This window comes from Salmo salar, chromosome 15, assembly GCF_965601325.2.
Source record: "Salmo salar chromosome 15, fSalSal1, whole genome shotgun sequence".
Lineage (NCBI taxonomy): Eukaryota > Metazoa > Chordata > Actinopteri > Salmoniformes > Salmonidae > Salmo > Salmo salar.
Genome location: NC_138305.1, coordinates 91,591,055 through 91,611,396, shown reverse-complemented (window position 1 = coordinate 91,611,396; position 20,342 = coordinate 91,591,055). Strand labels below are relative to the sequence as shown.

The 20,342-nt window shown below is 43.0% G+C and overlaps 1 protein-coding gene across 1 annotated transcript in view; it reads left to right on the top strand.

Annotated features, from left to right (window-relative positions):
* Positions 1–20,342, top strand: part of LOC106572463 (nucleolar protein 4-like) — a 60,530-nt gene that overhangs the window by 25,375 nt on the left and 14,813 nt on the right. The window contains exons 3-6 of the mRNA XM_014146673.3: positions 10,559–10,670; positions 12,222–12,331; positions 16,985–17,126; positions 19,947–20,233. Coding sequence (XP_014002148.2) covers positions 10,559–10,670; positions 12,222–12,331; positions 16,985–17,126; positions 19,947–20,233 — 651 coding nt within the window. The remainder of the gene's footprint in view (positions 1–10,558; positions 10,671–12,221; positions 12,332–16,984; positions 17,127–19,946; positions 20,234–20,342) is intronic.

Here is a 20,342-nt window from a genome sequence, read left to right as displayed (position 1 = left end):
CCTTTTTCCACATTTTGTTACAGTTCAGCATTATTCTAAAATGGAAGAATTAAAACATTTTCCTCATTAATCTACAAGCAATACCCCATAATGACAAAGCGAAAACAGGTTTTTCGAAAACCAGAAATACCTTATTTACATAGGTATTCAGACCCTTTGCTATGAGATTCGAAATTGAGATGTTTCTACAACTTGATTGGAGTCCACCTGTGGTAAATTCAATTGATTGGACATGATTTGGAAGGGCACATACCTGTCTATATAAGGTCACACAGTTGACAGTGCATGTCAGAGCAAAAACCAAGCCATGAGGTCGAAGGAATTTTCCGTAGAGCTCCGAGACAGGATTGTGTCGAGGCACAGATCTGGGGAAGGGTACCAAAAAATGTCTGCAGCATTGAAGGTCCCCAAGAACACAGTGGCCTCCATCATTCTTAAATGGAAGAAGTTTGGAACCACCAAGACTCTTCCTAGAACTGGCCGCTGTCATGATGTTGGCCTCTTTTGGTACAGGGAGGACAGTTGACCCCCTCCCTTTTGCACCACCACCCAACCTACCTTCCCCCCCAATCCACCCTGTGTGTAAAGGGTTGTAAAAACTCTAAAATTCCAGGAGAGTCTCTGGCCACATGGCCCATAGAGAGACACAGGAAATTCTTCCAACTCATAGAATTGGAGAGCCAAGCGACATTTTGTGTTCTGGAGAAGGTATGGAAGATTGGTGAAGAATCCAGCTACGAACTGATCCGCTTGGTACAATTTTGTGATACTCAGAAGAGACAATATAGCCATATTACCATAAAACTGTTTATATAATAGCCTCAGCTTGAGACTTGCAACATAATGGTTGTATAGAATGTATTAATAAGGATAAAGCTTTTATAATACACATGAGATGCTATTGTACTGATTTAATGTGATAGAATTGTATTTCTGTAACCAAATCTAACTCAGTCATAGGCACGCCCCCAGGGACCCATACAGGACCAGGCGTCATTTGACAAGCCTGTTCTATGGGCACTATAAAACACCCCCTGATTTACATTTCACCAGACCAGGCCTACACTCCGTGGCCACATAGGTTTTACCATCTAATTCCTCTACTAAAAGTGAACCATACCACGTGGTTAACTTTTAGACTATTGATACCGACAGAATAAGAATAAGTCTTTGATATTAATTATTAGTCTGCAGCTAAGTAAATTATATCATTGAACGCGAAGACCAACGAAACAACCATTCTATGACGACATTAATGAATGTCGCTCTGAAAGATCCATTCTAACCGAGAGAGAGAAAGAGAGAACGCGGAGAAAACTTCCCAACAGAACCGAACTCTCCAACAAAGAACGACGACACACTGAGCGTAAATATATATTGATTGCAATTGTTCCCGAATGAGTGAGCCTTCAATTATCAATTGTTAATATTAATGAACTCTGTGTAACTTCTCAGCTGACCGTTTATGACCCATTGTTCAACAGGCCGACCTGCCTGTTTAGCCCACAAGGGCACATTCCTCTACCAATCCTTTGTGACGATAATTACTGTTTGTATGTTTTCTGTTAATTACTTAGTGTAGTAAATAAATGATTTTAAGACAATTGATGTATGGATGATTTTAGTAAAGACTGGGTTCGTGCAGATACAACAATTTACGACGTTTGGAATGAGACTGGACTAGAGGTAAAATACACCATTTAAACCAGAAGATAATCGGCCTATACTATAATAGAATATAATATTATAGTACAGGAAAGTTATATTAGGAAAATTATAGCTTTGTAATCTGAATATTCTCCTTGGTGCCCCGATCTCCTAGTTAATTACAATTAAACGATTAATCAATTTAGTCGCGTGATAATAATTACAGGGAGCTAATTGATAAACATATCTTCAGTTTAATGGTACCCCCAAAGACACGACATTTGGTGCCCCCTGTGAGGAATCTAAGATAGAATTGGACTTTGCTGTGAAATTCTATATCAATTGTGCAAACAGAATTGTACAAACAGCCTGCTATGTAAACAAAGTGATTGTGCATTTTCCATTGAGAGAAGCTATTTAGAGTAGCTCCGTCTTATGTCGATAGCAGTGAGGGATAAATTCCAGATTTAGTCCGTTAGGCCAAACGGTACTATTTCTGTCGGTCAATATTAACTTCTAGAGTAAGGTTAGAAATTAGAAGTTAACTGTCCGGTAACCGAGCCGAATAATTTGCCTACCGCACTAAGACAGTGCGGGCAGACCGTATGCGTATCGGTATTTAAGTACCGTGTCGCTCCGGTCAGCATAAACGCCAGCAGAATAGGCTGAAAGGGGTTAAGGTGAGACGTCACTAGAAAACCCACCCTTTCCATAGTGAAAGGACCCTATTTTGGTGCTTGGAAGGATACTCCTGAACCAAGTAGCAATAGCTTAGCATTACGGGTAAGCTAACAGAGAGGGAACATTTTCCTCTCCCCGTAACACGTTTAAAATTTCTCCGCTAGCGCGACGGAAGTCCGACCTTTGTACTTCCGTTTAATTTCAGCATTCTGCACCCTGGTGGTGAAGAATTGCCTGTACATCTCTAGGGGAAATTCAAACGTGGAGCACGGTAACATATCCAGACAATCACAATTGACTGGATATGACGTCTCATTCAATTTAACTAACAAGTGAAATTGCCAGATTTACCTTTTCAAGTGGATCTTTCAAATAATATCCAAAATTGATTGGGCGTCTACAATGAGACATGATTAACTTTCTCCAAACTTAACTTAGATGAAGCAATGCTCTCAGGTTAATTGAAAGTTAATTCCCAGATAGCCTATACAGGTTTGATATATCATAAATAGATTAATCAGTAAAATCTGCTTTAGCAAGGCACAGTCAGTAAAACCCCTTTACGGACGCTCAGCCCCAGGGAGGAGCGTACCCTAGTGGTGAAGGGTCCCAACATTTGAACTACAGTTTACACTTATGATATCCAATCAATGGAGATTGTATGGATTATCGTCTCATTCAATTTATTTAGTTAAATTGTCGAACATACCTTTCTAGGTTCTTCCAATTAAATGAGACAACTTAAACTTTGCATATTAACCGGGATGAAGCAACCTCTCAGGTAATTCAAAGTTAATTCCCAGATAGCCTATACAGGTTTGATATATCATTAATAGATTAATCAGTAAAATCTGCTTTAGCAAAGCACATTCACCAAACCCATTACTGACGGGAGTGAATCCCATGTGGCTCAGCCCCAGGGAGGAGCGTACCCTAGTGGTGAAGGGTCCCAACATTTGACCTACGGTTTACACTTATGATATCCAATCAATGGAGATTGTATGGATTATCGTCTCATTCAATTTAATAAGTTAAATTGTCGAACATACCTTTCTAGGTTCTTCCAATTAAATGAGACAACTTAAACTTTGCATATTAACCTGGATGAAGCAACCTCTCAGGTAATTCAAGTTTAATACCCAGATAGCCTACCCAGGTAGGACTAATCATTGGCATTGATTAATTCAATTTGCTTTTGCAAATTCATTCACGTCCAACTTCCACAGTACTGTACAGTACTGATGGTTCATTAACGTCTATAAATAGATTAAAATCGTCTTTGCAGTTTTCCACATTCCAAAACCAAATTTTGGAAAATTAGGAAAAACATTTTTTCCTTTCAAATGTTCTAATAATGTGCAAGCTATCAGAGGGGGTGGTTCCCACTCGCCCGCTAATTAGTGAACCTCCACCCGTAAATGGATTGATCTCTGACCTCAGCAGCGATAACAACCCTAATTATGCCATTAGTGGAAAAGCAGACAACAATGTTTTCCAAAATCAACCATCGGGCGCAGGCCTCGTAAAGGTTCTCTCCAGTCTAGCTCTGATGTCTTGCCATCCGAGATTGCCATCTGTCCAATACTGCAGTGCACAGCTGAAGCACGAGCAGGTAATGGTAGACATAAAGGGACAGGTGGAGAGAACCGGGAAACCAATGACAAATGCAGAAAAGGGAAAAATTCTGCTAGCTATGGAACTGCGTTCGAAAAACTGAACAATTAAATGTAATTGCAAAAACGTATGACGATGAACAAGCACAAGCTCTTCAACAAAATCGTTTTCTACAGGAACAACTCGATTTAGCCAAAACTAAATACGATGATGTCCATGCCAAACTAGATAAATCTGAAGAGTTATCTACAAACAGGAGCGCTCAACTTGACAACATGCATGCTGTTTTGTTGAATGTTACTCAAAATAACACGGTGCTCCTCAAAGCGCTGCAGACCAAAGACGATCAGTTAATGAACACAATGACAAAGTTGGATGATAAATCAGCAGAACTTATTGAAGTCGCTGACCAAATGAATGATGAGAGAATTCAGGTGATGTGGATGGAAATATTGATTTCTAAGCAAGCAGAGGAAATCTCATCACTGAATCTCTCGCTCCGTACTCAAGACCTCTATCTGCAAACCATGACAGATAAGTTTGAGACCGAAAGGAGCAGGTGTGACACTCACGTGTCCAAAACCAGTACTCTAAGCGCTCAAGTGGACTCTGCAATGCAGCAGAATTCCACCCTTAGGTACCATCTGGAGGAAATCCAGAATGGTCACGCTCTACAGCGCGACTTCCCATCCAAGCAACCGGAGCCCTGTACTCACAGGAGTGAAGACAATAGGTTTCAGACCTTGCCTCCCTCATGTGTCCCTCAGTCTTCTCCTCTTGGCCCTTCGGCACTGAGTAATATGCCGGCTCTTGGCCAACAACAACAAGGCTTGGCTTCTTCTCTTGGCCTTTCGGCCCCAATCTCTCCACAGGATGAAGCCAACCCTCTCCGCCCGCTTGGCGCGGAATACCTTGACAAACTCGTCAAGAATTTCCCCACCTTTGACCCCGTTCCAGGTCAGCCAAACGATACTGAGACGTTCCTAGCTGACATAGAGGACGCGTTGGGTGGCTACCCGAATGCTACGGGTTCTGACAGGGTTTACCTGTTGAAGCGAACGTCGAATAGACACGTGACGAGGTTCATTCGCCTACAACAGCAACACGTGCTAAATGACTACGCTAAACTTGCCACATCTTTGAAATTAGAATTCAGTGGTTCTGCGACTCGCAAACACGATAGCTCACTGGCTAACACCGTCAAACAAGCTCGGAACGAACACCCACAAGCTTACTATCATAGGCTTCGTTCAGCTTACTTTGGCCTACTCACTGAAACAGGAATGGAAGAGCTGTTACCATTCAAACAAATGTTTCTGTCAAACATGTATCCCACCTTCATTACCTACTTGGGCCCTGCAGCCCACGTTGGCTTGCCTATCTTACAACTCAGAGAGCTTGCAAGCACAGCTTTTGAGGCATCAAAAGTTCACAACGCTAAGAGCCCTGACCACTCAGTTTTGAAGTTTAACCAGGAGCACTCACTCCAGTTAGAGGGTGCATTATCAGGTATTGGAGCGTCGAGAGATGACGCACAACAACAGTTTCTACCACGAAACCACGATTCCAATAACCTCTGCGGTCGAAATAACTGTAAAGTACGTAGCCATCAACATGACTACCGCTACAATCGACCCGTTCGCTACGTTCCTGCACCCAACCCACAAAAAGTGTCAGAGCACAAGGGTAACAAAGGGTTGAAGGACGATCAAAACGTAGACCAATGTTCTCCAGAAGTCCCACTACGGGAAGAACTTAAGCGAGAACAATTTGAGAAAAGGGTAAAAGATAAGTCACAAGGACTAGACGGGGAATTACCGGACACCAGGTCCGCAGGAATTAACACCCATAGCATGGACGTTAAAGTTCAAATTTCTCCCGCTCTCATTCAAGACCCTATCCAGGGCCCGCTTGATCAAGAAACAAGCCCCCGGGCTCTGTCTATAGACTCTGATACAAAAGTTGCGAAGAAAAAGGTAAAACGCTTCGTTAAAGCCAAGCCCACTCAAAATCGGAAAACTACTACTTGGAGCAGACTTGATGGATCGGTTACTCCCATTGATGGATTGGAAAACCAACCAGGTATGGTCACAGGCCACAGTGCCTTCTCCACTGACCACACCGTCTCCCCCTAACGCTAGCTGCAACGCAGTCATTCACGAGGGGTATCTGTCGAAAGCACCCCTTGGGAAAAAGACGTTTAGAAACCTCTTGGTACAGAATCCGATCCACGGATATAGTACGATATCTCGACACATTCCATCAGCCAACCTGATTGACCATTCTTTTCATGATTTCGAGCCAGCTGTCTCTGTGAATAAGCAACTTCCCTCCTCCTTGCAGTCGTGCAATACGATAGTTGAGATGAACTTCTCTTGCCCTTTGGACACTTCCGCAAGCACTGCGGCCGTCTCAGCAAGAAAAACATTGATGCGCAGAGTATACTCTGTTTCCAATGATACACCTTCCGCTTTGTTGGGGACTGTCACCCCTTACAATGACACTAATGGCGTCAGTCCAGCAACTGACCCGATGACTCCCACTGGTGAAACACTTTGCGATATCACAGACCGATATCCTCGTCTCAGTTCGCAGGTAATGAAGAGGTTGCCACACGCGGACGCGGTGGTGACTGACATGCCTCGACAGCCACTGAGCGTTTTGAAGCACAAACACCAGGAGATTTGGTTGAAAGGTTACAGCCATTCTCATAACAACGCGGCCGCTGACAACTCGTACATAGGGTCCGACCTTTTCATTTGCGCATCGGACACCAACACCACCCGCTGGTGGGGGGGTCCCGAGGCAAAAAGGGGGGGAATAGTAGCCCAGACCCATGATGAGCCTCATCGAGGCCGGTGGGGGGGTCAAGACTACGGACAACACCGTACGAGGCCGCCAGAGCATAAATCAAATCTAGTTGTAAACTCTCCTATGAGAACAGTGAGGAGCAGACAGGCCCCTAGACGGGGATTATCTTAGAAGACATCTAAGATAGTACTGAGGTGTACCACACTGGTCGTAAAGGAAGTCCAGTGGACTTGTCCACCTCCAAAACTAATGGCATCAATAATCATTCTTTGCCATGCGTAGGTTCAACTACAATACATCTAGTAAAATGCTCCAATCATGTGTTCCGGTAGATAATATTTCAGAATAAATCGGTAGGATAACTGGTCCCCTTGAGTACCAGTACCAATACTAGCAACAGTCAGTCCAGCTACAATCAGTAAGAAGGTTAGAGACTTAACCAATCAAATTACCATTGACAACAGCGACATAGGAGTCACTCAGAGTGCAACACGTGGAGGGGAATCTCCAGTGCACTCTTCCAATGGTTAACACACATGTCACTAATAAATAGGACCCTCCATTCAGGAGGAAAATTAGAAGAAGAAGTCATGAACCATGATCACACCACGTATGACTGGTCCAATACTTAAAGAGTACTTCCGTCGTGAGGTTAGCTCCTCCGTGGATAACATAGCTATGAAATAGACTTCATACCTATCACCACTACAAAAGTGGAAGAAACAGTGACTTGTAGAAAACTACTACAGACTCCCTTGACACCAATTCTGACTGACCTCCAGGCATTGACCTGAAAATTACCTGACTACGTCAGACTCATTCTGAACAAGTTGTAATCTGCCCGGATACTTGGTTTTCTTCCCTTGACATGAGCGCTTGTGTAAGCATAAACGCACATGCACAACGGAACATCCAATTAGGATTTATGCTAGGACCACTTAAGGGCCCAAGCAAAATACCAGCCTTAGTAAAGTTGAACTTTTACTTCTAGGCCTTTGACTCTACAGCACTCACCAGTTTTCTTCCCAGAAGTCCATAGGTCAGCCCTGTAGACTGCCCAAAACTAGTGCATTACAGCTGTAGACTTATCATATAGTTAAACTTAGGATAGCGCCTAAGCAACACACCAAGTAGGAAAAACCCTAGATATGGCATTAGAGACAATGCCATGATAATCATTTTGCCAGAACATTGGACGTATATAGAATACAGTCCAATTAGCTGATTTTTTTTGTGTGAACTATATTTTGTATATTTTTTTTGTTTTGTTTATGCTTTCATTCCTTTTCGGTTCAGTTCCTTTGACACTTAGGAAGTGATAGAGCCATAAACAAAGTCCCCATACAACCATCACTTAGTGCCACAACGCCGCTCATTGGGGAATGAATGTAATTATATATATTTCATGAGTGTGTGTGCGTTGTTAACATCTGCCTAAGTTACTGCCCAGATCTTCCAGTCTGGACGACGGGTCCGGAACGGCGACCCCAAATCCGGACACCCACAGCCTATCCTTGTGGCGGCATGCCCGCTGTCAGAGAGACTACCAAGGTAAACCACCAGAGGGAGGGACCGCAACGGCGATCACCAACCAGGACATCCCCTGGCCCTTCCTGGGGTACTTTGCAGCTTCCAGGGAACCTACCAAGGTACACCACCAGAGAGGACTGCAACGATGATCTACCAATGGGACATCACGTGGTCATGATTTTATGTTGATTTGTAACTTGCAGGATAAACAAGATCCAAACCACCAGGGGGGGTATGTCATGACGTTGGCCTCTTTTGGTACAGGGAGGACAGTTGACCCCCCCCCTTTTGCACCACCACCCAACCTACCTTCCCCCCCAATCCACCCTGTGTGTAAAGGGTTGTAAAAACTCTAAAATTCCAGGAGAGTCTCTGGCCACATGGCCCATAGAGAGACACAGGAAATTCTTCCAACTCATAGAATTGGAGAGCCAAGCGACATTTTGTGTTCTGGAGAAGGTATGGAAGATTGGTGAAGAATCCAGCTACGAACTGATCCGCTTGGTACAATTTTGTGATACTCAGAAGAGACAATATAGCCATATTACCATAAAACTGTTTATATAATAGCCTCAGCTTGAGACTTGCAACATAATGGTTGTATAGAATGTATTAATAAGGATAAAGCTTTTATAATACACATGAGATGCTATTGTACTGATGTAATGTGATAGAATTGTATTTCTGTAACCAAATCTAACTCAGTCATAGGCACGCCCCCAGGGACCCAAACAGGACCAGGCGTCATTTGACAAGCCTGTTCTATGGGCACTATAAAACACCCCATGATTTACATTTCACCAGACCAGGCCTACACTCCGTGGCCACATAGGTTTTACCATCTAATTCCTCTACTGAAAGTGAACCATACCACGTGGTTAACTTTTAGACTATTGATACCGACAGAATAAGAATAAGTCTTTGATATTAATTATTAGTCTGCAGCTAAGTAAATTATATCATTGAACGCGAAGACCAACGAAACAACCATTCTATGACGACATTAATGAAGGTCGCTCTGAAAGATCCATTCTAACCGAGAGAGAGAGAGAGAGAGAGAGAGAGAGAACGCGGAGAAAACTTCCCAACAGAACCAAACTCTCCAACAAAGAACGACGACACACTGAGCGTAAATATATATTGATTGCAATTGTTCCCGAATGAGTGAGCCTTCAATTGTCAATTGTTAATATTAATGAACTCTGTGTAACTTCTCAGCTGACCGTTTATGACCCATTGTTCAACAGGCTGACCTGCCTGTTTAGCCCACAAGGGCACATTCCTCTACCAATCCTTTGTGACGATAATTACTGTTTGTATGTTTTCTGTTAATTACTTAGTGTAGTAAATAAATGATTTTAAGACAATTGATGTATGGATGATTTTAGTAAAGACTGGGTTCGTGCAGATACAACAATTTACGACGTTTGGAATGAGACTGGACTAGAGGTAAAATACACCATTTAAACCAGAAGATAATCGGCCTATACTATAATAGAATATAATATTATAGTACAGGAAAGTTATATTAGGAAAATTATAGCTTTGTAATCTGAATATTCTCCTTGGTGCCCCGATCTCCTAGTTAATTACAATTAAACGATTAATCAATTTAGTCGCGTGATAATAATTACAGGGAGCTAATTGATAAACATATCTTCAGTTTAATGGTACCCCCAAAGACACGACACCGCCCAGCCAAAATGAGCAATCGGAGGAGAAGGGCCTTGGTCAGGGAGGTGACCAAGAACACGATGGTCACTCTGACAGAGCTCCAGAGTTCCTCTGTGGAGATGGGAGAATCTTTAAGAAGGACAACCATCTCTGCAGTACTCCACCAATCAGGCCTTTATGATATCGTGGCCAGATGGAATCCACTCCTCAGTAAAAGGCACATAACAGCCCATTTGGAGTTTGCCAAAAGGCACCTAAAGACTCTCAGACCATGAGAAACAAGATTCTCTGGAGCAATTTAATCCATTTTAGAATAAGGCTGTAACGTAACAAAATGTGGAAAAAGTCAAGGGGTCTAAATACTTTCCAAATGCACTGTGAGTAGATGGTAGAGTCAAACGGTCAGGGCTTCAGCAGTAGACAGGAGAGAGAGAGAGGTTGTTGAAGTCCTTGAGGGAGGATTCCTTCCTCATTCCTCACCATGCCACATAACACAGCATTAACATAATCATTGATCCCAGGATTTAATAACAGTTCATGCCTACTTTGCTCCTGTCCTGCCTGACCTGTACTTTGTCCTCTGACCTTTCCCCTGGCACAGATAGCGGAGACATATGCCTTCCTGCCCAGGGAGGCAGTGACACGCTTCCTAATGAGCTGTGGAGAGTGTCAGAAAAGGATGCACATCAATCCCAACACTGCAGAGTTTAAAGGTAACTAACTTCCCAGTCAGTCTACTGGTTCCTTTTTATTAATTTACTGTATATATTTATTCAGTCATTAAATCCCAGTTTGAAAAGAAAGGCTTCTTTCAATTTGATATCTATCTGAATAGCAACAATGCCAAATACCTCTAATGCATTGTTATAACATGTATCACCTTCCTACTGCCTTTGTTAAAATTATTAATTGTAATGCTACCACAAATAATGAAATATTTAATTGACTGCTAGTACATTTATAGCTCCATATTCATTGTGTTTCACACCCTCAACTCAATGTCCAATCTGTCGTTTAAATATATCTTAGGTCTCTGTGTATGTTTCGTCAGCCAATTAAAGGTGTGGACTATGGTTGAAAGCAGAGGCCATCAAATGATGTAAGAAAGACCCAAGAGGTCCTAAATTATGAAAGAGATGTTCCAAGAGAAGTAGCATGGGGTCCCTCTAGTGGCCATGGTGGGGAACACAGAGGGCTTCCCATTTAGTTTACAGCGTAGTTCATCATTCCACGGAGGGCCGAGTGTCTGTGGGTTTTCGCTCCTCCCTTGTACTTAATTGATGAATTAGTAAGGAACTAATTAGTAAGGAACTCCCCTCACCTGGTTGTCAGAAACCTGCAGACACTAGGCCCTCCATGGAATGAGTTTAACGCCCCTGGTTTACAGCATTAGAACAGCAGTCCATGACTCCAGATCAAATCAAATCAAAGTTTATTGGTTGCGTACACAGGTTTGCAGGTGTTATAGCAGGCACTGCGAAATGCTTATGTTTATTGGCTCCAACAGTGCAGTAGATTGTATCTCAAATAGAATACAAATACAAAAGAGAAATCAAAACAAAACATCTAGAAATATAGATAGAGTCCAATTAACAATCCAGAGTAGATATATAAGAGTGAGCATGTGTCAGAATCCAGAATATAAATATGTGTTGTGTATAGACAGTATACCATTTGGAAAGGAAATATTAGGATGAGCTATGTTGAGAATACAGTATATACTGTACATACACAGTGAGAAAACAACAGTATATAACAGAATATGAGAAAAAGGGCCACAGTACCTACTGGTTGTCATTATTGCCTTTTAATCAGAGACTGATTCTAATTAAGATCAGAGAAACCAGAGAAACCAGATCAGATGAACGAACTCTCTGGTCAAAGAAAACCAATAGACAGTGCAGGGGAGTGGCAGAGCCCAAAGGGCATGTGGGAGAAGTCAAAAAGCTCTAAAGGCATGTCTGTTTGGTTTGAGCCATGAGAGTTTTGTACAGTTAAAGTGGTACAAAAGAGATCATACCTGGCTTGCTTTACTTGATTGTTTGTCTTGAAAAACATCTTACTGTATCTATCTCTATGTCAGTGGAGGCTGCTGAGGGGAGGACGGCTCATAATAATGGCTGGAACGGAGCAAATGGAATGGCATCAAACCATGTGTTTGATTTATTTGATACCATTCCACTTATTCCGCTCCAGCCATTCCCACGAGCCCGTAATCCCCAATTAAGGTGCCACCAACCTCCTGTGCTGTATGTTCTGCACAGAAAATGATCGACCAACCTCCCTGGTCCCGGACCTCATTGACTACAACATGCCCCTGACGGCCACCTACCTGAAACAGATGAAACTACAGTGCATGACTGCCAATGAGCGGGTAAGGCATAGTGTGTGTGCGTGCATGTGTGTGTGTGAATGCTGTGCTGTGTGTGCGTGTGTGTGTGAGAAAGAGAGAGGGGGAGAGAGAGAAAAAGAAGAGAGCGAGAGAGTGACGGTGGTGTGTGTGGGGGGCTGATTGAGAGAAATCATCAACATTTTTCACATATCCACAACTTTCTATTACTTTGTGAGTTGGAGAGACACTGACAGTTTTCCATTCTCTGGAACCAGAGAACCCACTCAACTGTAATTTTTTGCAAAAAAAAAATCTCAGATTGTCTCAGTTCATCATCTTTGTCTAGAATTTTCCATTCAGCACAAGGCATAGGCCTATTAGAAATGATTAAAAAGTGTGAACATTTTTTTAAAGATGGAGGGGTGGGAATCAACAAATTAACCAAACAAAGCATATGAGGCAGCAGCAGATTTACCAATCAAAATCTAAAGACACCAAGAGATTAGAATGTATGCTACTGTAGGATACTGAACTCACTGTACCGTGATAGTGACATCAGAGGCAACGCTCCGCCTTGTTCTCCTCCAACACTGGACTTCAATGCACACCCGTGCAGTAGGATTTTTGTAAAATCACCGGAAGGATAGAAGTGTTGTTGACAAAGAGATGAAGCATGTATTATACAACTTGCTGTTTTTTATTTAGGTGAAAACCAGGACCCTATCTAGGTAAGAGCTATTCCCTGTGCTTAAACCCATGTTTAGTAATGTGTATTTTACACATTTATATTTATTTAGAATATTGACAATAATTTGATCCATCGTCTGTATTGGCTAGCAGCAATATTATGCCTACTAAACATATTTTTCAGATATTGTAGTGATGCAGCGCACTGTCAGTTCCGTTTTGAAGGAATCTCACCTTTGCGTGTCCAGATGACATTATGGCAGCAGGGAATGTCAGCCTATGTCATCATGATGTCACTTTTCACAGCTTTTGTTTGGAGATTGTGCATGTTGTTTAGACATGCGTAAGTGGCTAAATTCATCTCTATATCTCTCTGCCACTCTCTCTCCCTCTCTCTCTCCCTCTCTCTCCCCTCTCTTCCCCTCCTCTCCCTCTCTTTATTATGTCATGCATCACTAATAGAGCCTTCAGTAAATGCCTCAGTCCTCTACAGAACCCTCAGAGGGGTGTGTTGTGTTTCCTCAGGAGGATAGCAGTGTGTGCTTAGTGCTTATTGTGCTGTACTGTATGTGTGGGGTTCTGCCAAACGTGTTCTCTTGCATTCATGATATATGCAAGGTTTTTATTCAGAGGCATTAGCAAGTGTATTCATAAATTAGCTAACGCCATCGGCAAAACCCCTGGCCTGGAAAGAGTTGATTTTTTTTTCATCATACATATAAACCAGGGCTGCTTGTAAGTAAGCCTAAATTACCAGATTAAGTTAGCGAGATCAGGCGGCTTGCAAAGCTAGCTTGTAAGTAACCACTTTACCAAAGTATTGGTCATTCATTCTACAAGAGGACCAAAAGCATGTTGATTGGCGGCGACAAGACAACACTGAGATGTTGACAGAGATCATATCAAAGATGGAGGTGTTGTGGAGGTTGTTTCTCTGTGGTGGGTTGCTTCTCTGTGACTAGGTACTCCAGTGTATTGCAGAATGTTACATTCAGAGTTGTTGTCCTCCCTGTTGGTAGAGGTTCAGTAGCAGGTAGCCTGGTGGGGAAGGAGTGTTGGGTCAGTAACACAAAGGTTGCTGGATCAAATCGCTGAGCCGACAAGGTAAAAATGAGTCTTTCTCTTCCTGAGCAAGGCAGTTTACCCCCAACAACAACTGCTCCCTGGGCGCTGATGGGGCGCTGATGAGGTGAATGTTAATTAGGGCAGCCCCCCACACCTCTCTGATTCAGAGGGGATGGGTTAAATGTGGAAGACACATTTCAGTTGAATGCATTGTTGTACAACTGACTAAGGACCCTTCCTCCCGCTATATAATAAAACAATGTTCAGCACCACCATCGTCGTAGTCTGTGTGTTTGTTGTTTATTTTCCTCAAGCTCTGGCAGCTAACCCACTCTGGTCCACTCCTGTCTGGGTTCCGCTATAGTGAGCATGTTTGAGGTTTCTTCTTTCCACAGTTAAAAATAGCAGTGCTGCAAGACACATTATTTAACAGTGAGATTTTTCCCCTCATTCTTACCCTTTTGCTGTCAAAGTTCCACAGTGGTGTTGGCAGTGTCAGGAGAAAATGGCATTGGCTAAACTGTGACTGGGTACAGTGCTTTCTATTGACATTTGTAATAATGCATATTATTATGTGTGTTTGACATATGTACTGAATGCTTGCTCACATGAAAATAGTGTATGTGATTTTACTCCTGTAGTCTGCTGCTCTCTACAAGTTAGTGTTGGAGAGGTGGAAAAATGATTGTTATCGATCAATAATGACAAACTTCCTGGCATTGACAACTTAGATGGAAAGCTACTGAGGATGGTAGCTGACTCTATTACCACTCCTATCTGTCATCTTTAATGTGAGTCTAGAGGAAAGCCTTTGTCGTCAGGCCTGGAGGGAAGTCAAAGTCATTCCGCTATCCAGTGGCGTTTTTAGCTTGTATGGCTCCCTGGGCGGATCCCCCCCCCCCTCCCCGCCAACCCAAAAAAAAGCACCATTCTGCACTAACTATAATTTTTATTCAGACATTTGGAACAACACAAATCAATAATCATAATATTTAAAACTATAAAATATAAACATATATCCAAAAATAAGACTCATAAATATAAAAAAGAAGTAACAATAACAAATAGAAACACATTTGTGTTGATTTGGCACTCGAGCGTCAATACATTACCCATCCCTCAACACTGTCAATCAAGAGTCAAGACTTAACCAATTCACCTTGGCGGTGTGCAGACTGGTTTTATATTATTCTTAATGATTTCACTCAACCCATAAAACAATGCAACAATATGTCTGTGAAACTATATATTCACAGTATTATAAATGAATTGTGATTTCTTTGGTAGCATTTGGTAGTGTGACTGATTTTACTAATTGCATTAGCACTGTACAAAGTTAGAGGTGCGCTTTTTGATAGATTCCCCTGCTCACCCTACCTCGAGCTTCCAGTGGGGAGACCTGAGGTCAACCTACTCCCGCCCCCCTCCCCATCGTGTACCTCTGAGTGGGAGACCTTCCCAGGCAGTAGCCTGCCTAGCTCACAAACTATAATCAGGGCACCCACTCCGACAAGGTTAATTGACCCACAGTCCCACACGGTGACATAATATCATTGATGTGACGTGCAAATGAGTGATAGAAAACCGATCGCGCAAATGTCACCATTTCACTTTTTTTTTTGTGCGGGCGTCCTGTGCCGCCCTCAGCAAGATGTCGCCCAGGGCAACTGCCCATGTCGCCTATACCTAAATCCGCCACTGCCGCTACCCAAGAGTGGTAAAGCAGCCTTTACTGGTTCTAACAGCAGACCTATCAGCTTGCTGCCAGCTCTTAGCAAACTGTTGGAAAAAATGGTGTTTGACCAAATACAGTGCTATTTCTTTGTAAACAAAGGGCACTCAGCATGTACTGCACTGACACAAGAAATTCATAATAATAAGATTGTGGGAGCTGTACTGTGAGATTTCTTTATGTAAGCTTCTCAAACATGTAAAGTGTGTGTACTGCAGGGCAGCTCTCTAGGCCCTCTACTCTTTTCTATTTTACCAATGACCTGCCACTGGCATTAAACAAAGCATGTGTGTCCATGTATGCTGATGATTCAACCATATACGCATCAGCAACCACCTCTAATGAAGTCACTGAAACCCTTAACAAACAGTTGCAGTCTATTTTGGAATGGGTGGACAGTAATAAACTGGTCCTGAACATCTCTAAAACTAAGAGCTTTGTACTTGGTACAAGTCATTCCCTAAATTCTAGACCTCAGCTGAATCTGGTAATGAATGGTGTGGCTGTTGAACAAATTGTGGAGACTAAATCACCTGGTGTTACCTTAGATTGTAAACTGTCATGGTCAAAACATAGAGATTCAATGGTTGTAAAAATGGGGAGAGGTCTGTCCGTAATAAAGAGATGCTCTGATTTTTTGACACCACACTCCACAAAGCAAGTCTTGCAGGCTGTAGTTTTATCTTATCTTGATTATTGTCCAGTCATATAGTCAAATGCTGCACATAAAGACCTAGTTAAGATGTAGCTGGCCCAGAACAGAGCCGCTTTTGCTCTTTATTGTAATCAGACATGCCACAAGTGGTGTTGAGAACAAATTCAAGGACATGTACAGTATTATACAGAGCCACGAGTGTATGGAACTCCCATTTTATATAGCGTAATTGAACAGCAAATCTGGTTTAAAAAAATGAATAAAGCGACACCTCACGACATGTATGTGTAACTGATAGATGCCCTCACACACACACTACATGTTAATGTTTTTAAATGTATATCAATTGTATAGTCTTTAGTCTGTAATGTCTTGTTCGTTATGTGTCGGACCCCAGTAACACTAGCTATCGCTATTGGCGTCGGCTAATGCAGATCGTAATAAATTAAATACAATAAAATCTTCAGCAGCCTATTCAATCATCCTCAGGGACGAAATCGTAATTTGAGAAGTGTCTCAATCTTTCTCTCCTCTTTCTCTCTCTCTCTCTTCTCAGGATGAAAGTTCGGTGAGCAGTGAGGACATGGATATGGCTGAGCCCACGTGGGTCTCTGCTGAGCGTCCCCCTGTCCCTGAGCTCAGTCTCCCCAATGGAGGGATGGTACACAGCCCACAAGCCGCATTGAAAGAGGAAGACGGTAAGCCTTTTCGTGTGTTTGTGTGTGAGTGTGTGTGTTTGTGTGTACTGTATGTTTGGTTGTTTGCAGTATGTCCCTGTTTTCATTGGTTGAGCGGGATTTGGGATGTACAGTTGTGGCCAAAAGTTTTGAGAATGACACAAATATTAATTTTCACAAAGTCTGCTGCCTCAGTTTGTATGATGGCAATTTGCATATACTCCAGAATGTTATGAAGAGTGATCAGATGAATTGCAATTAATTGCAAAGTCCCTCTTTGCCATGCAAATTAACTGAATCCCCCAAAAACATTTCCACTGCATTTCAGCCCTGCCACAAAAGGACCAGTTGACATCATGTCAGTGATTCTCTCGTTAACACAGGTGTGTGTTGACGAGGATAAGGCTGGAGATCACTCTGTCATGCTGATTGAGTTCGAATAACAGACTGGAAGCTTCAAAAGGAGGGTGGTGCTTGGAATCATTGTTCTTCCTCTGTCAAACATGGTTACCTGCAAGGAAAACACGTGCCGTCATCATTGCTTTGCACAAAAAGGGCTTCACAAGCAAGGATATTGCTGCCAGTAAGATTGCACCTAAATCAACCATTTATCGGATCATCAAGAACTTCAAGGAGAGCGGTTCAATTGTTGTGAAGAAGGCTTCAGTGCGCCCAAGAAAGTCCAGCAAGCGCCAGGACCGTCTCCTAAAGTTGATTCAGCTGCGGGATCGGGGCACCACCAGTACAGAGCTTGCTCAGGAATGGCAGCAGGCAGGTGTGAGTGCATCTGCACGCACAGTGAGGCGAAGACCTTTGGAGGATGACCTGGTGTCAAGAAGGGCAGCAAAGAAGCCACTTCTCTCTAGGAAAAACATCAGGGACAGACTGATATTCTGCAAAAGGTACAGGGATTGGACTGCTGAGGACTGGGGTAAAGTCATTTTCTCTGATGAATCCCCTTTCCGATTGTTTGGGGCATCCGGAAAAAAGCTTGTGCGGAGAAGACAAGGTGAGCGCTACCATCAGTCCTGTGTCATGCCAACAGTAAAGCATCCTGAGACCATTCATGTGTGGGGTTGCTTCTTATCCAAGGGAGTGGGCTCACTCACAATTTTGCCAAAGAACACAGCCATGAATAAAGAATGGTACCAACACATCCTCCAGTTTGGTGACGAACAATGCCTTTTCCTGCATGATGGAGCACCTTGCCATAAGCAAAAGTGAAAACTAAGTGGCTCGGGGAACAAAGCATCTATATTTTGGGTCCATGGCCAGGAAACTCCCCAGACCTTAATCCCTTTGAGAACTTGTGGTCAATCCTCAAGAGGCGGGTGGACAAAACAAAACCCCACAAATTATGACAAACTCCAAGCATTGATTATGCAAGAATGGGCTGCCATCAGTCAGGATGTGGCTCAGAAGTTAATTGACAGCATGCCAGGGCGGATTGCAGAGGTCTTGAAAAAGAAGGGTCAACACTGCAAATATTGACTCTTTGCATCAACTTCATGTAATTGTCAATAAAAGCCTTTGACACTTATGAAATGCTTGTAATTATACTTCAGTATTCCATAGTAACATCTGACAAAAATATCTAAAGACACTTATTAAGCAGCAAACTTTGTGAAAATTTATTTTTGGGTCATTCTCAAAACTTTTGGCCATGGCTGTACCTTAAGCAGGTGTGGGAGAACCATGTACTAGTAGTATAGGATAGGGAGCACTTTGTGCTTCTATTAATGTACTAATCCAACCAAATCCCTCATTATGTGTAGTGTTTCACTACCCCACCCCAACCTCAAGCATCCCTAATGTCTGAGGGGCCTCCAGCCACCCCCACCTCCATCCATGACTAACTCATGATGGGAAAGTGGACATCCACTAAGAAACTACAGATATTAAAAACTCTAGACAACCAGACACTCTGGTTACCAGTTTGTATTGAATAGTGTATTCAAAGAAAAAGTCACAGATTTTGCACTGGCTGGATTCTAGGTAGTCAACACAATAGAAAAAAGCCATATCAGCCCTCACAGGCTCAGCACAACAATGGAAATGCCTGTGAGAGGGGCCTTTTAGATTTGGATGGGGGAAAGGGAGACTTTGATTGCTCCCCTGCCTCAAGGAAAAGCTGATGGTAGAAATGAGTCGTCTTTGTGGTTTAACAGCATAACCCCACATTAGTGTTATTTTGACAGATTATTACTGTTCACTTGTACTTTGCATGCCACTCTGTGAGGGTCTGTTTCCCCCTTAGCTTCTCCCTCATTACATCCTCCCCTACCATCCCATCACATCCTCCCCTACCATCCCATCATGTCCTCCTCCTCCCTTCCTCTCTCCTCATCTCCATCCCTCCCTCCCCCATTAGAAACACAGCCCAAAACTGTGGCAGCACCCCCTATTTAGTTTGACAGTTGACCCCAATACCCTCCTCTTCCTATACAAACACTGAGAGCACAACATATAGCATGTAAATCCACCCCACCCCTCAACACACACACTCAAATAGAGTGATTGCTAAGGATAGAAATCCTATCAAAAACAACTACATTGCACATCCTCACAACACACCAAGTCATCTTACTTATATGACAGTTAGCAAAAACCTAACTTTTTGGGATTTGGCAATTCACATTTTCAAATGGGGGCCAGGAAAAGCAACATTTTATGAATGATAATATCTGGATTTATTGAGACTAATTCATGTATTATATCATGCCTCAATTTCTCTCTCTCTCTCTCTCTCTCTCTCTCTCTCTCTCTCTCTCTCTCTCTCTCCCCCCCCCTCTCGCTCCCTCTCTCGCTCTCTCTCTCTCTCTCTCCCTCTTTCTCTTTCAGATGACGACTCTGAGATTGCCAACGGACTGCCATCCCTGACCCCCCCGGAGGCAATGGTTGTGGGCAGTGTCCCTTCAGATGGTGTGGCTCCATACAGGGAGGTGACTGAGAACGGGGTGAGTGCTCCCCTGGACTTCAGCACCACCACCTCCTCCTCTTCCTCCTCAGAGGACCAGCAACCAGTCAATCTGACTGACAGACTGCTGCCTGTGGGGAGCCCTGTTGGGACGCCCTACTCAGCTGACCCTACGAGGAAGTCCCCTGGGAAACCAGACTATGGCAACAAGGTAAGGACAGAAAATACATTTGAATATGGCGTTGTGGTGATAGCACACCAGATGTTTTATTACAACTTGAATGCTGTTTTGTGTCCTTATCCGTGGTAATAGTAACAGT